We start from the raw sequence: 15,467 nt of genomic DNA, 5'->3' as shown, positions 1-15,467 counted from the left end.
TCGATCTAATTCTATGTCTTTGGAAACAAGGAGAACTGTCCGAGATAAATGCATCATGAGCAAATGCCGAGGCATTAGATTCGCTAATGCTCAACTGTGCATGTAACTTTGTTTTACTGCTTCTTTGACGAGTGTGCATTTCTTTTGGTTTACTGCACACTTTGCTTCGATAAACCTGATTTACTAAAAAAAAAAACTTATTTTGCTTCTTGCTACCTCAGCGAGAGACCGAATAAATTTTATTTTGAGGAATATCAGTGATCATGCATCTTGAAAGCGATGCTGGTTAATAGGTCCCATTTCACTCACACAGAAATACTTACAGCTGTCAGCCAAATGAATTTATTATTTCTTTCATGTACAAAAACACGTAATGAAGTTATTGCAATATGCTGATGCATGCATGCCTCATTGAAGATGAACTTCGGCCAGCGGGCACAAGATGGAAAGATTACAGGAGATCCTTAGTGCACACAGTCCTGCCAACAGCCTCACCCATGAACTCCTTGAGTTGACCGCAGACTTGTGATGAAAGACCCAGAAGCATCTGCGTGTGAAGGCAGCGAAACGCGAGTTTCTAACAGTCAAGCTTGGAGGTGAGGTAAACGAAAAAAGTTACAGGCATAATTCATCTCTGACAACTGTTTTAAACTTTGAAGCACTCTTTGGTTTGGAAAAATTACTCGCTATTGCTTCCCAAGAAGGGGAATAGCTAGGGAGGGTGTTTCGGTGTCGCAACACTTTCCCGAGTGCCGCATCCCTCCCTCCCTCTACCTTCCGCCCTTTTTTTTCGCCTATTATTTACACACCAAATTGATATACGATATTGTGAAAATAAGAATTACAGGGCTGTCATTTTACTAAAGCCAAAAAATAACAAAACTTTTGTTGAGGTGCACGATCTCTTTCCTTGTTTTTTACCGGTGGTGTATAACACCCCCCCCCCCCGAAAAATACTTCTGGCCAAGCCACAGCTCCCAGGCACCAACAAATAATTTATTTATTTATTATTTATTTAGCAATACTGCTAGCCCCAACGTGGGGCCATAGCAGAGTGGGTGTACATGGTACAAGAACAAAATCAACAGTACAATACCGAAGTCAGAACACAGAACAATACACTTCAAACAACATGGAAAAAATTTCACATGCAAAGCAAAAAAAAAAAAAAAAAAAGTAAGCACGGCTAGGCAGATATCAATTTTTCGAATTCCTCAATACTGGTTGATTCAATAATTTTACTGTCGAGCTCATTCCATTCTCTGACAGTGCGCGGAAGAAAGGAATACTTGAAAACATTATTTTTGGGCTGGAAAGGAACGACAGTATGTTTGTGACGTTGTCTGGTAGAATAACCGGAAGAGAAGTTTAAGTATTCACCTGTGGTGCTATTTATCCGACCATTAACTATCTTAAAGAAGAACAACAAACGGGCAATTCTATTCCTTTCTGATGTTCGTTTCAATCCGGCTTTGGCAACCAATTCAGAGACTGACGTTGGGCCGTATTTATTGAAAATAAATCTGACAGCCTTGTTTTTGATTCTATCTGTTTATGGATATTGATCATGGTGTAAGGATCCCAGATAATGTTTCCATAATCAAGAATGGGTTGCATAAGAGATTTGTATGCTAAAAGTTTAGTGTCATATGACGAATATCGAAGAGAACGTCTCAAAAAATGTAATTTCATCATTGCATTATTAGCTATGTAGTTGATATGTCAACCCCAGTGGAGGTTGCTACATATATGCAAGCCAAGATACTTTTACTCAGTTACTCGATTTAGGATATTTCCATCAGCTGTGTAATTATAAACAAGGGGACACTTCTTATTTGTTATCGACATAGCCACACTTTTCTGATAGTTGACACACATTTGCCAAGAACTACACCATTTCATGAGTTTCAATTTCTGTGTTAAGCTTTACTTGGTCTTCGACTGTGTGACTAATCATCAGCGTATAAACGTATTTTAACACCGCAGTTATCAACAATATCATTAATGAACAGTAAAAATAACAACGGGTCGAGCACAGAGCCCTGGGGGACCCCTGAGCCAACAGGTAACATGTTTGAGGGAGTGTCTTTAAAAACAACGTATTGCTGCCGGGATGTTAGATACGATTTAATCCAGTTACACAGTTGCCGGTTTTTCAATATAGCGTTCAGTTTAAGGAGCAATTTATTATGGGAAATCTTGTCGAATGCTTTGGCAAAATCTAAAAAAACTACATCTATCTGCTTTCTCTCATTAATAGCTGCGGCGATGTCATGTGTCATTTCTACCAGTTGAGTTACAATAGAGAAACCACGCCGGAATCCATGTTGCATTGGTGTTAATATTGAGTAATTTTCCAAGAAGACCGTAATATGCTTATGAATAAGATGTTCGAGGATTTTACAACACGTACATGTTAAAGCTATAGGACGATAATTGGAAATAAGCTGCTTATCGCCATTTTTAAACAATGGTTTTATCTTGGAAATTCTCCAGTCATCAGGCAAGGTACCCGTCGAAAGGGATGTACTGTAAATAATTAACAAAAATTTAGATGACCACTCAGCGCATCGTTTAAGGAATGCATTAGGTATATTATCTGGTCCATCTGATTTTTTCACATCTAAATTAAGCAAGAGGTTAAATATTCCACTTGCTGTTATTTCCATATCTTCAATCGGAGGCAATGTCTGGAAATTGTCAAATAAGGGTATGCTACCATCATCTTTTGAAAAAACAGTTTCAAAGTGGGCGTTGAAGGCCTAAGAAATCTTAGCAGCATCGGATGTGAAATCATTGCCTACGATATATGTATTTGTACTTGAGGTCTTCGGTGTGATGGTCCTCCAAAACTTAGCTGGTGCCTCCTTTACCAGAGTGCTTAAACGCACATTATAGAAGTTAAAACGTTCCTGCTTCATCTTTTTCTTAAGTTCACGAGAAAGCATTGCCACTTCAGCGATACGTTTTTGACTACTGTTCTTTTTAATGTGTTTCCTAAGACGGTTTAATTTTCTTTTAATGTGAATGCTATCACGTGTTATCCAAGGATTCTTAGAATTGATTTTTCGGTACTTGACAGGTACAAAGAGCTGAATGCAGGCGTGAATTGTATTTTTAAATTTCAGCCACACTGAATTGACGTCATACACTTCAGTGACCATAGGTATATTATCTGGTCCGTCGTCGTAGGCTATTTCGAGTCTGTCTAATATAGATGTATCATCAGCAGCCGAGAAGTCAGGGAAATACCTTAATCAGATACCTTAACCCTGGGCTTCTGCAGTAACGAAGAAAACTCTATTAAAACACCTTTATGGTCGGAAATTCCCTCAACTATTTCACATTTAGAATCACCACGAATACTTGAACAAAAACAAGGTCAAGCACAGATTTACTAGTTCCGTGAACACGTGTGAACTCTTTAACTAGTTGGGTTAAGCCAAATTGAAATGCAATATCAATTAATAATTCGTTATTATTTGCGTCGCTTCTGTCAGCCGAAAGAGTGTTCCAATTAATGCCAGGAAGGTTAAAATCACCACACAAAATAAATTTAGTGTTATCAGTTGTATTGCAATCAATGTACTTTCTAAGATTCTCTAGTACTTCTAAATCACTCGCGGGTGGTCGGTATACAACACCAACAATCATATATTGGCCCTCATGAAACAGCTTACAAAAGAGTGCTTCAACTTCTGCGGCATCAGACATTATAGCCACGTTCAGATTTTTCTTGAAAAGAAGGCCAACTCCCCCACCACGAGAGTTGCGATCACGACGATAAACATAAAAATTTGGGGGAATGAATTCGTTATCATGAACACCACTGTGAAGCCAGGTTTCAGTAAGCGCGATAACATCGGGATCGTGAATTGCCACCAAGTGTTCAAGATCAAGACCCTTATGCACGATACTTCGACAGTTTAGATTAAGCAGCTTTAAGGAATTGCAACCAGTTGTTCGTCATGTTTGGTGGCGTTTAGGAAAACGAACAATAGAACCGCTGGTATCGTCCCACATGTAAAGAACATTGTTAATGGACACTTTGTCGAAGATCAGCTTCACTTTCTGTTTATTTTTTCTATTTTCTGCGGTGCAGTCCCATAATTTTGATCTAATTTCCCGGACTTTCTGAGAAAAGTCTTCTGTGATATAGTAATCTGACCCCTTGAGTTTAGCGCAGTTTTTTAAAATTGCAAGCTTTTCACGGAAGTCAAGTAATTTCACGATGACAGGCCGCGTCTTATCAGGCCGTTTACTGCCAAGTCTGTGACATCTTTCTATTCCTGATACAGCAAGCTCGAGTCGGTCATGAAAAAAAGCTTGGGTTACACTCTCCCGTAATGAAGCAGGAGTTTCGCCAGTGGCTTCCTCAAGACCATGAATAATAATGTTGTTGCGACGACTGCAATTTTCTAGATCATCAATTTTGCTTACCATAGAAACAACACTTTTTTGTAGTATGCAAACTTCAGATTCAACTGCTTCCAGTTTGCCTTGCGTCAAGGATAAGTTGGCAAGAGCCGTCTCCAGCGAATCAAGCCTACTCTTACATTCGGTCAGAGTGTCAGATAATGTAATCTGCGCAGCACTGAAGTCGTTCATGCGCTTGATAATGTCTTTCTGGCCTGTAAGAACATTGAGTATCAGGTCGCGATCACTTCAATCTGAGAGCGATGCTTTGAACTCGGATACACCTTCATCGTTATCAGAATCAGGACCCGGATTTTGCTCGACATCCCCACATTGTACAATCAAGTCAACAAAAACGCACAAAATGGAATAAACATCATTTAGCACATGGGGGCAAGGCAGCAGCACTAAGCAAACATCATTACTATGAACACACTTAGCATTGGGCAGATAACTAACCTGCACAAGAAAGAAGACGTGCTTGTTCAGCATTGCTGTCGACGTGCTGCCACATTGCCCACTGAAATGCCAGAGGGACGTCGGCCGGTATAAGTAGCTGTCAACTCGTGACGTCACTCCGAAGGAGACACTGTAGTCGGTAGCTTCCACGCGTTCGTACAGCATCGGCTCGATGAAATCGCAGATTGTCGAAACGGTGAATGCGTCCTTTTCTTCTCGAACTACGGTAGCTGGCGAATCCAAGCGGGGGGAAGCATTTTCCAAGGCAAGCGCATGCTCACCAAAGGCGACAGTCAAAATCTGCACAAGAAAGAAGACGTGCTTGTTCAGCATTGCTGTCGACGTGCTACCACATTGCCCACTCTCTGGATCCTCCCAGGGAAGACATTATGTACTGGGAGTAGGCTGAGCATGTTTTGCATGAACAGTGCCGCTTCCTTCCCCGTCAAACAGCCCTTGTTCTGTGCTGCAACCTTCACAGGCAAGTTGGGGATAGACGGCTCCGTGTAAGAGGCTACAGAATCCCAAAGCCAGCCAGATGCTGCCAAGTGGGTGAAGTACCCAAAAAATGCTTCGCATTAAGAGCACACTAGAACAAAGTTGTACAAAGAGGGAGACAGGTTGTGGAATACCCACAAGCTGCACAATAAATATGCGGGCATGCACCATACATATGCATGCAACCTGGGGCAAGCGCCGCACTGGTGCACCCATTCAAGATAGCTAAGGGATTGGCGCTTAAAGGAGTACCTGCACCAAAGGTTGGTTTTTAAATGCTGATATGGATTACTTAACAAACATGCCAAGATGCCATCACGCGAATATGGGTGTCACAGGTTGCAGGGGCTTATCAGAACAACAAAAAAAAAAAAAAAAGACACAAATTTGGTCTCAGTACTCCTTTTTAGCAACAGCAACCATGCCAAAAGCTTCAGACATCCATATAGAACAGCCCATGTTAATCGATGATGATGGTTGGAGTTTTTCGGCGCAAGGCCAGCTGGGGCAAAGAGCGCCAAACAAAAGTATCTAAAAGAAAATAGTGGCTACTAAAGCCAGAATAACAGTAAAATCAATCAACGGCAATGGTGATGGCTGGTGTATAGGGCCAGTTTTGATTACGCATGATAGGAAATGAGGTTTAAAAAGTTAACATCAGACAAATATTTAAAAACGCGTTGCACAGAGACCATGGCACCGTCACCCAAAAACAAGGAAGGATGTAGCAGAATGTGTTGTCTGTATAGTTCCTTGAAGTGTCTGTGTCTTGTTGTGTCGAGTGCCTTGCATGTGATTAGGATGTGGACTACGGATAGGCCCTCCCCACACCTGCTACACCCAGGTCTTGGAGAGCTAGTGAGCAGGTGTGAGTGTGTTACATGTGTGTGGCCTATCCGCAACCTAGCTAAAGTAACTTCAATGTGTCTGTTGTGTGAGTCAGTAGCGTATGGTCCCAAGTGTGGTTTTATTACGTGTAACTTGTTATCTGTCTGTTCACTCCAGTGTGTTTGCCATTTTCAGATTGCACCATACAATATACCTTCAAGTTAAAGGCCAGCATACTTTCACTTCAGGGCACAAACATGCTGCACTGTATCAACAAAATTCGCAATTGCGTGTTGCACAACCGCATTCCAGAACAACACGCAGCCACTAAGCAGCTGCGGAAATGGTGGCATCATCTCGTACGCTCTTGCATGACAAACTAATTATTTAGGGTAATCGATGATATGAAACTCTAATTGATAGTCACCTGTGTGGTCAGGTCTGTTAGTTTTCATATATGTGTGATAGAACGTGTGTGAAAGCCGTTTTACAGAAACGATGTCCACTGTTCCATTGATGCACCAAAGTGGCAGCCTTCACTGATGCGTAGTGCTCCCCTCAAAAGCAGTAGCCAGAACTGCAAACTCTGCTGTACCGTGACCGTCCTATGCCAGCACGCAAGGCAGCCCCTGTCTTCTATCAAGCTGCCATGGCCAAACACACTCATCGTAAGAACCAGTCTTGGGCAGTAACTAGTTACTAGTAACGCGTTGCCAGTATATAGTTACTTTTTTCAGTAACTTGTAACTGTAATTAGGTACTTTTAAGTTAGAGGAACTTGTAACTGTAACACTGTTACTTTTTTAAGGAGTAACTGTAACAAGAAGTACCGTTACAGTTACTTCCTTTCTATAAAAAATTATCCAATAGCAACACTCGTTAACGGCCAATGTACAGTTCACGCTTTCCACTTTTTCAGACTCTCTTCTGCAGAGCCTTCGCCTACTTCATGTATGCCAGCTCACTCCCTTCGCATGGGTGAAAAACAGCTGGACTAGAAATGTTTAGGTGTGCGCGTGTGCGTGACGTCCCACGCGGTCAGCTAAGGGCTCAAAATTTTCTGAGTGTGAACTGCAGTATTTTCCTCAGCAGCGCGATGTTGCTCTTGCCCAGACCATAAATAACACTGCGACATGTGCCTAAGCGCACGTGGACGCATTTTGACACCATAAGTCAGAGTACGACGTCGCATTTTCGGCACATCTGGAGCGCAGAAAAAGTGTTTGACACAAAGGCGAACAGGAAAACAAACATCCACAAACACCGCAACAACGAAGCGAAACCTTTGCACTTTCGCAGAAGCCTGGAAAACTCCGGTCAATGCTCCGCCTTCTCATTAGCGGCGTGCAGCCCCATTTGTGGGGTCATAAAACGCAGCGGAGAGTCTCTCGGCGTCCCGGTGCTCGTCCAGCCCTGTGTGCACTGTACAGTGTTCGATTCACAAGTCACAGTTGCTTGCGACCATTGCGCTTATTTGAGACCCGTGGACGTGTTTGGGACCACGCGGTTTGGGACTATGTGGTTGGTTGGCTGGTCTAGAGGTTTCGTCGATCTGTCAACAGCTAGGAGGCCGAGGAAGTAATAAATTACACGCCCCTTCACACATACGACGACCACAACACGCCAGCATCTTGGCTGGCAGACGCCTGACCACACTGCCGCTGCACGAGGAAATATTCTTGGAAAGCCTCGCGACTTCATTTCCAGAGCTGGGGCAGAAACGAATACTGTAGCTACATCTGTTTGTGAATGTTGGGCGCAAAGAATACTTGGGCGAGCTTCGTTCGGACTGCGCCTCAAAGAAAACGAAGGGCTCTGGGATCGGGGATGTGGTTGCTGTGGAAGGCTGGGATTGTGAGAACAGTGTTTCCCGGTCGAGGCGACAAAATTCGCCTTTGTGAGCACAGCGGGGTGCAGGAAAAAACAGTAAAGCGTCCACTTTAGTTTCTATTCCCTTTGGAAATAACCTTGTCTCATTCCGGGGGTCGGGGGAGAGGGGCTGGGGGTTGGGGCGGGAGAACGACTTTGAGGGCTGACGGACAAACGTCGCTTCGGCAATAGCTCAAATTGGTCTCCCTCTCCGACAACAAGTACGAAATAAAATGTTAACGCAGCGCTTTTTAGTATCTTTCAAAAACACCTCGACATGCGAAGTACTCCCACATCCGTTTCCCTTTTCCTCCAAAGGGCCTTCCGGCGATCCCCCACCCCCATCCCCCTTTTCCCCTTCTCCCTCACTATGCAAGGCGGTCAGGCGACAGCACTGCGGGCGAAAATAAATTTAGTTGACATTGAATGATTGTTTCGTCTGTTTTGTTCTCAAGCTCCTTATACTATCAGTTTGGCCTCCGTGTTCGTCCTTTTCCTAAAGGTTTGGCAGCCATGTCTGTCGACACAAAGCAAGTGCAGCCATTGATTGGGCCCACATGCCTTCGTACGTTTTTTTGAATAAGCGAAATCTTCTAATACTTAGTTTCATACAGTAACGGAAAAGTAACGATGTTACCTTTTTAGAGTAACTGAGAAACTACGTAGCTGTAACTGTAACAGGGTTACTTTTTTTTGGTAACGTGCCCATGACTGGTAAGAACCCTAGAAATGCCCCCAACACTGAGGGATACGCCCTTCAAAAATTTAATTTTTTTTTTTACACCATACACCTTCGAAATTTCCTGAATTCTCACAAAAAATGGCCCACTCATTTTCCCAGAATGTGCTCCTGTTTTTGTACAGGCTACGCTCCAGTAATTTACAGTATATCCAATATCTTTTGCAAATTCACTATAGTGTACGATTACTTCAAAACACAAGGGTATTAAATAGAACACCTAAGCCAATAATGAATGGCACTACGTGCTTAATGTGAACTGTACACTGCAGATGCCACAAATTTAGAAGTGTGCAAGCATTACCTGCTACACTGCAAGTAAATGTCACCAATGCTTAGGAAAATGAAGCGGAAACAAAGCAATGAATTTATCACCTGTCTTTGCTGTTGCAAAAATTAGTTCCCCTGTTCTGATACATCTTACTTTTAGTTTTATACATGAAAAAAAATAAAATGCATATTACAGGTGGTAGACGCTAACAACAACACTTTGGTATCCCAGTAAGTGCATAATATGCAAGACAATCTTAGCTAAGGCTCAATGTGCAAACATGTACCCACGAAACAAAAAAAAAAAAAAAAGAAAAAAAGTGTGAATGTCAAGTAGGCCCAAGGCGAAAGAGGTGGAATCCAAAAGCTCCTCCTCCTAATTCTGAACCACAAGATAGGTGGTGGTGAGACAGCACTGCCAGCCTCGATTTCTACAGTAATGAGGTGTGAAAAAGACAACCACTGAAACTGAAAGACGCAGCTAGCTAGGGCAAGGCTAATATAGGCACTCCCACTTTGACATGGCCTGAGCTCCGTTCGATATAGCTCATATAGCCCGGGCACTGAGCTCCCTTGTATAGTCACAGAGACTGTGCAATGCAAAAGCACAGCATTTCAATTATCGCTGGATTAACTCAAGGACTGTCCAATAGGACGCCATTTTCGCCCAACTCACCACTGCCTTGGGTTCAAATTTCACTCGTGACGCTGTCTACCCATGCGAAATGTAAGCAAATGGCAAGTGAATTTAAAAAAAGGAGTTTCCAATGAACACGCAAGATGGCGCCAGTTGCCCGAATAGCGCCGTTTTTAGTTTTTGCAGGAGGTTTGAAAATCATTGTTCACCAATGAACGATGGCCTATGGTGCCATCGCGAAGAAAGAGCAGACTTGGCAGTAATGAAATTACAGTAATTTCATTACAGTAAATTACTTTTTTGATGTAATGCAATGAATCGGCAGTAATGAAGTTACATTAATTGAATTACAGTAAATTACTTTTTCCTGTAATGAGTAATGTAATGAATTACTTTTGAATGTTGGTAATTCAGTAACGTAATAAATTACTTCACGCGAGTAATTTCATGGAGATTACTTATTACTTTCCCAATAACTTTTGACTACAATATAGCCTGTCCACTTCTCTTACGGCATAAAAAGTTGACCAAGAAAAATTAACCAAGTAGAGTTCCAATGCCCAGAGAGTCTCTGGGTATTGGAACTCTACAAACGCGAAGGAAACAACGATGACTTCTTCAAGATCAAGAGGACCGGGCCCATTCAGTCATCAAATGATGAACTCGAGCCTTGGAGGAGCAACGGCATTGTTGATCTTACTGTTTTTGAAGGGTACCCGAAAACGAAAAAGTTCTTTATTATGTTCACCAAAACCCTGCCCTCATCTGCGCCAATGGAGCGTCTTTTTAGCATGGCAAAAGGCACGCTGTCATACAAACAAAGACACCTTTCCGATGCCCACTTTGAATCACAGCTCCTTCTGATATGTAATAAAGATATCTAGCATATCAATGTATAGCGCTGTAAATAAACTGTACATAAGTTGGCGTATAAACAAATATTTTTGAGATTGCAGTGTATATGTATATGAGTGTAAATAAAGTGTATATGAGTTGGCAGTGTATGAGTGACGATTTTTTGTTAAAGTAATTTCAAAGTAATTTCATTACTTTAGAAAAGTAATAGTAATGTAATGTCATTACTTTTGGCCACCTGCAATTTCTAATGCAATTTAATTACATTTTACAAAATTCTAGGAAAGTAATGAGCAATGTAATTTAACTTTTAGAAATAATTTTGCCATCTCTGTTAAGGAATACTGACTTGAAATTTTCGTATTACGCTTTTTTCGGTGTAATGGGTGCTTACCAGCCGACTAATCACAAAATGGCACATATGACGGTCAACCGCAGTGTTAATAATTATGTACAGCCTCATTTATTTGTGTCAGTTTCAGTTTCGACTAAACGAACCCCAAGGCGGCCGCCATGACAGGAGGGCGCTCGTAGCGTCACCGGTCTCATCGCACCACTGCCGGTCTGTACGGTACAAAAGTAATGTGTGTACAACAGGATTCGTACAGGCTTCAAAAGCAAAAATTCAAGGGTTTTCAAGGACTTTCAAGGACCACAAAACACATTTTCAAGGTCCCCGTCTAATGTTTTATCTGGGATTATTTATAACTTTTCCAACACAATGCAAAAGTTTTTTGTTGCACAATATCTAAGCACATTAGTGCACATTTAGATAGGTGCTAACGGGTTCGTAAATGCTCCCCCAGCTTCATTTTTTTATATCATGGCTGGTATTTAGAGGTTTTTCTTTTTTCTTTGTGTTTTGCTGAGACTGATTGATTTCAAAACTTAGTTAATGCTGCGTGCATCTCCTGCTTTGACAGCAAGAGTATCAGCTGAAATTAAATCGAGCAAGTGTTGTTTCAAGGCAGGATGAACTATACACGTCCACCATTTTCATGTAAAAGCAAACGTTGATGGAGCGTATGAGGAACAGCAAGCATGCAATGAGCAACCGTCCATAGACTAGATGGAAGATGCATGATAGAGAACAGAAGCTGGCTTTCACTGGATTGTATCGTGATATAGATTGGATTGATAAGTGCCTGCTCCTAATGTTGCTTCGTAAGAATGAAAATCTACCAAACTTGTAATTTCATGCAATACACTGAAAGTTGATTGTTACAATGTTTTTTTACATTTGTTAACACCTAAAATCCACGACAAACACTTTAAATTCTTGTGAAAAGACAGGACCATTGATTCTCTCCGGAAAAATCAAGGGTTTTCAAGGATCATTTAAAAATTCCAGGACTTTCCAGGCCTTGAAACTGACACTTCTAAATTCAAGGGTTTTCAAGGTTTTCAAGGACCTGTGCGAACCCTGGTACAAATGCTCGATATAAAAGTCATTGTACTCATCTCGGAGAGCCCTTCATTTCAGAAACATCCAATTACATGAATTCAAAAGTATAGGGTCTGCTTACATTTGAATATTCATATTCGCACCGACTAGTCATCCAAACGTAAAAAGCAACACCCAGTTAGCGCTGCCAGGCAGCTCTGCAAAAGAGATTCTTGCAGCCCCTAGCATTCACAGCAATAGGCAGTCATCCTGACCCTGTTGGCTCAGTGCGCTGATGAGCTTATTGGTTAGCGTTTGCCTGCTTGGGGCAATTATGTCAGCAGCAGTGTCATTACCATAGTAGAGCTTTTGAACAGAACGTTTTACTCGTGACCAGGAGCCCAAAGAACCTCTAGGTAAGGCAGCAACCTGGCATTGATAGAAGAAATGTCCCTGTTGGCGGGGCATATTCACCGCAGGCTGAAAGCGAGACATCACCTTTCTGCTTTGGGTGGCCAAGGCCCTGGGGATCATAAGACCACAGTTGGAGGGGAGCCTCGCAAGCTCTGCGGGACCTGCTCCTCCTTTGTCATGGTGGAGCTGCCTGCTTCAGAGACGCCCTAGTCCAAGGACGAGCTCCGTGACAAAGTCGACGTGGGTGGTCCACCCTCGCGGGGAGCTCTGTGGGCACGAACACAGGAACTAGGTAGCGCTGATGTCTGAAGACTGCTGGCCAGCAGTACTTGTGCCGCCGTGCCAGGGACCTTGTGCCGCTCTGCTTCTGCGTGGTGGACGGCAAAGCAGTCACACTTTTGGTTTTCAAACGCCAAGCAACCACGCGTGCAAAGGGCTGTACTCATTAAAGATAAGATTACGCACATCACCTCCTCACTTGGATGCCCAATCTTGAAAGTAATGATTAGCGGACAGTAAAAAATGAATATTCATCCTGAAAAACCTCATTGTCCTGAAAAAAAGAAAAAACAAAGCAATGATTGGAGAAATCCAGTTTTAAACAACTGGTATACACTCAATAGACGAAAGAGGGAGTGGAGGAGGGGCTGCTTGGTTTTTGATCGGCCCGACCGGTTTTTTAGACACCGGACCGGTTGCCATTCTGTACCTAAAACCGCTTGTCATTGGCTGGTTTTTTGGTCACCGTGCTGCAATTTTTTTTTGTGCGTATTACAAGCGTCAATTCAGCAACTACAGCTATAAATATGTGTTGACCAGCTGCGCAAATACATGCGAGCAGAGAAAATGCGTGGGCTAGCACATTCCCTGAAATAGAGATGGACCAAAAAAAAGAACAACAGAACGAAATTCCACCGCTGCTGTTCATTTGTAAAGAATAGCTTTTAATAGACGAGGTATGGGCCAACGTTACTAGAATAAGCTCAGTTTCGGAGCTCCGCATCCCCGCCAGCGGAGGAGGGTGGGCCAAACGGCGGTCGCGAGAACTAGCGGCGCTGCAGTCAAGTCTTGCACAAGGTCCCTGAAATTACAAAGGTAGCGCCATCTTTAGATCTCGCCGCCTTTCGCCCTCGCCCAAGCTCCTTTCCTCCTGCCATTTTGTTTTTCGCCGGCGAACGCCGCGCGCCATTGGCCAACGGCCAGTGACGTAGTACCTGCTCCTCGCGTTTTGTTTTTTCTTCTCTTCGCCGCCACTGTCCATTTAAATTCACCATTTTAAGCTCAGCTGCCTCGGAGCAGGCCTTATCGAAGCCGCCAGCGTATAACAACCGAAGAGTGAGCTGCTCGTTTCAAACAAGTGTTGCGTCGGCGTCACTTTATGTAGCTTCGCGATGCCGAGTTGTGCCTTCGGCTGCTCGAATAAGGTCAGTGCAGTCACAGCCAGCTCGGCTGTAGCAAGCTGTAATTTATCAAAGCCCACACATGAATCAATGTTAGCTGTACAGCATAAAAAGGATTCACAATTGCGCTTGTTAGCGCGCTTCTAGCCTTGGAATACGGTAGTTATTATAGAACTGGGCACTACAGCTAATTGTAAGCTGAGCGCATTCTTTAGCTGCATGTTCTTTGTGCTAGCCTTTTCCAGATGCCCGACAGGGCCTTACTCCAAGTAATTGTGAACGCCAATCGCACGAACATTGCTATGCCACGGACGCACTGCCAAAAGCACAGCCATTATGGGCGAGGCCAACGAGGAGATGCAAGAACTTTGACCCTGACCGCAGCCTATAACGACGTGAAGGTGACATATATTTTGCAACAGCGTCAAAGCACCGGAAAGTGCACGGAATAAAGGTGGCATGAATGTCAGTAGCTAATGCGGGACGCATACTGAGCGCTGCCTAATGATCTACAACGCAAAAACGCGAACGCAAAAAAGCCAGCGCAGCGCTCGAACTGCCACGAACCAAGGTCACCGCGAACCATGCGCAAGCCCTCTGTGCAGCGCTTGCACGACCACAACTTAATCACGCAAATGCAAGAACGGAATTACTGTAACAGAGCAATTTGAAACGTCCACGTTCGATCCTTTCGCGTTCACGAACTATGCCGCACACGTAAACAAACACCGCGCTGTCCGTATGTGCCAGCGCCACCCATCCCGCAAATATCCCCTTCTACACAAAAATATACAACAAAACCGCCTCACTTAGGGCGTGTTGGTAATACGGGGCTCTAGAAATACTAGGTAACAGAGCAGTTTGAAACGTCCACGTTCGATCCTTTCGCGTTCACGAGCTATCCTGAGCATGCCGCACACGTAAACAAACACCGCGCTGTCCGTATGCGTCCGCGGCATCCACCCCGCAAATATCCCCTTCTAGACAAAAATATACAACAAAACAGCCTCACTTGATGCGTGTTGGTAAAACGGGGCTCTAGAAATACTATTAATGCTACCAAAGAGCGATTGCGGCGCGAAAACAAGAGCAAACTGCACGAAAACTGCAGCGACCGGCCCGAAGCGTTGCGAGGACGTCTGCTCTGAGGAAGCCAACAAAAATGGCGGCCCCGCCGCGGAGTTAAAGGGACTGCTGCGGCGCGGGTGAAGGGAGAGAAAAAAGAGGAGGGCAGTGGAGAAGGTGGGAGCAGTTGGCGCTACCTTAGTAATTTTAGGGACCTTAGTCTTGCGCTACTCCCGGCGCCTCATCTGCTTCGGCGGCGGGCGGCCACTGCAGCCGACCGCGGCGGGCCGCGGCGCAGACGTACCACGGCAGCTTTCTAGTACTGCTGTTGCTAAACTTAAACATCTTTATTTATTTTATTTATTTGAAAATACTGCAGACCTCGGCGGTCCAAGCAGGAGTGGTACAACAAAACACACTGAAGTATTACATACATCATGGTCACACGGAGAGGCACAAATATATAAGGGAAAAAAAAACAGTCATGACATTATTAAGATAAAGAAACAAAGGTAATAAAGACAATAATTAACAGCTGGATTTCTCTTTTCCAGAAACAAATACCACATGAGTTTTATATTTTATACAAATTCCAAATCCTGAATATGATCATTAAATGATTGCACGGTCTCA

At 43.4% G+C, this 15,467-nt stretch overlaps 1 protein-coding gene across 3 annotated transcripts in view; it reads right to left on the bottom strand.

The window, feature by feature from the left end:
* Nucleotides 1–326: 326 nt before the first annotated feature.
* The window catches only part of LOC144165239 (uncharacterized), a 40,340-nt gene continuing 25,199 nt past the window's right edge, over nt 327–15,467 (bottom strand). For all 3 annotated transcript variants that reach the window (XM_077695374.1, XM_077695369.1, XM_077695381.1), the window contains 3 exons: nt 12,454–12,736; nt 4,876–5,175; nt 327–547 (listed from right to left, as the gene is read on the bottom strand). In XM_077695374.1, the coding sequence (XP_077551500.1) occupies nt 452–547; nt 4,876–5,175; nt 12,454–12,489 (432 nt within the window). In that variant the 5' untranslated portion in view covers nt 12,490–12,736 and the 3' untranslated portion in view covers nt 327–451. The remainder of the gene's footprint in view (nt 548–4,875; nt 5,176–12,453; nt 12,737–15,467) is intronic.

This window comes from Haemaphysalis longicornis, unplaced genomic scaffold, assembly GCF_048455015.1.
Source record: "Haemaphysalis longicornis isolate Haplotype H1 unplaced genomic scaffold, Haemaphysalis longicornis Haplotype H1 scaffold_1, whole genome shotgun sequence".
NCBI classification, from domain to species: domain Eukaryota; kingdom Metazoa; phylum Arthropoda; class Arachnida; order Ixodida; family Ixodidae; genus Haemaphysalis; species Haemaphysalis longicornis.
The sequence above is the reverse complement of the archived record's forward strand: the minus strand, read 5'-3'. Positions and strand labels throughout refer to the sequence as shown.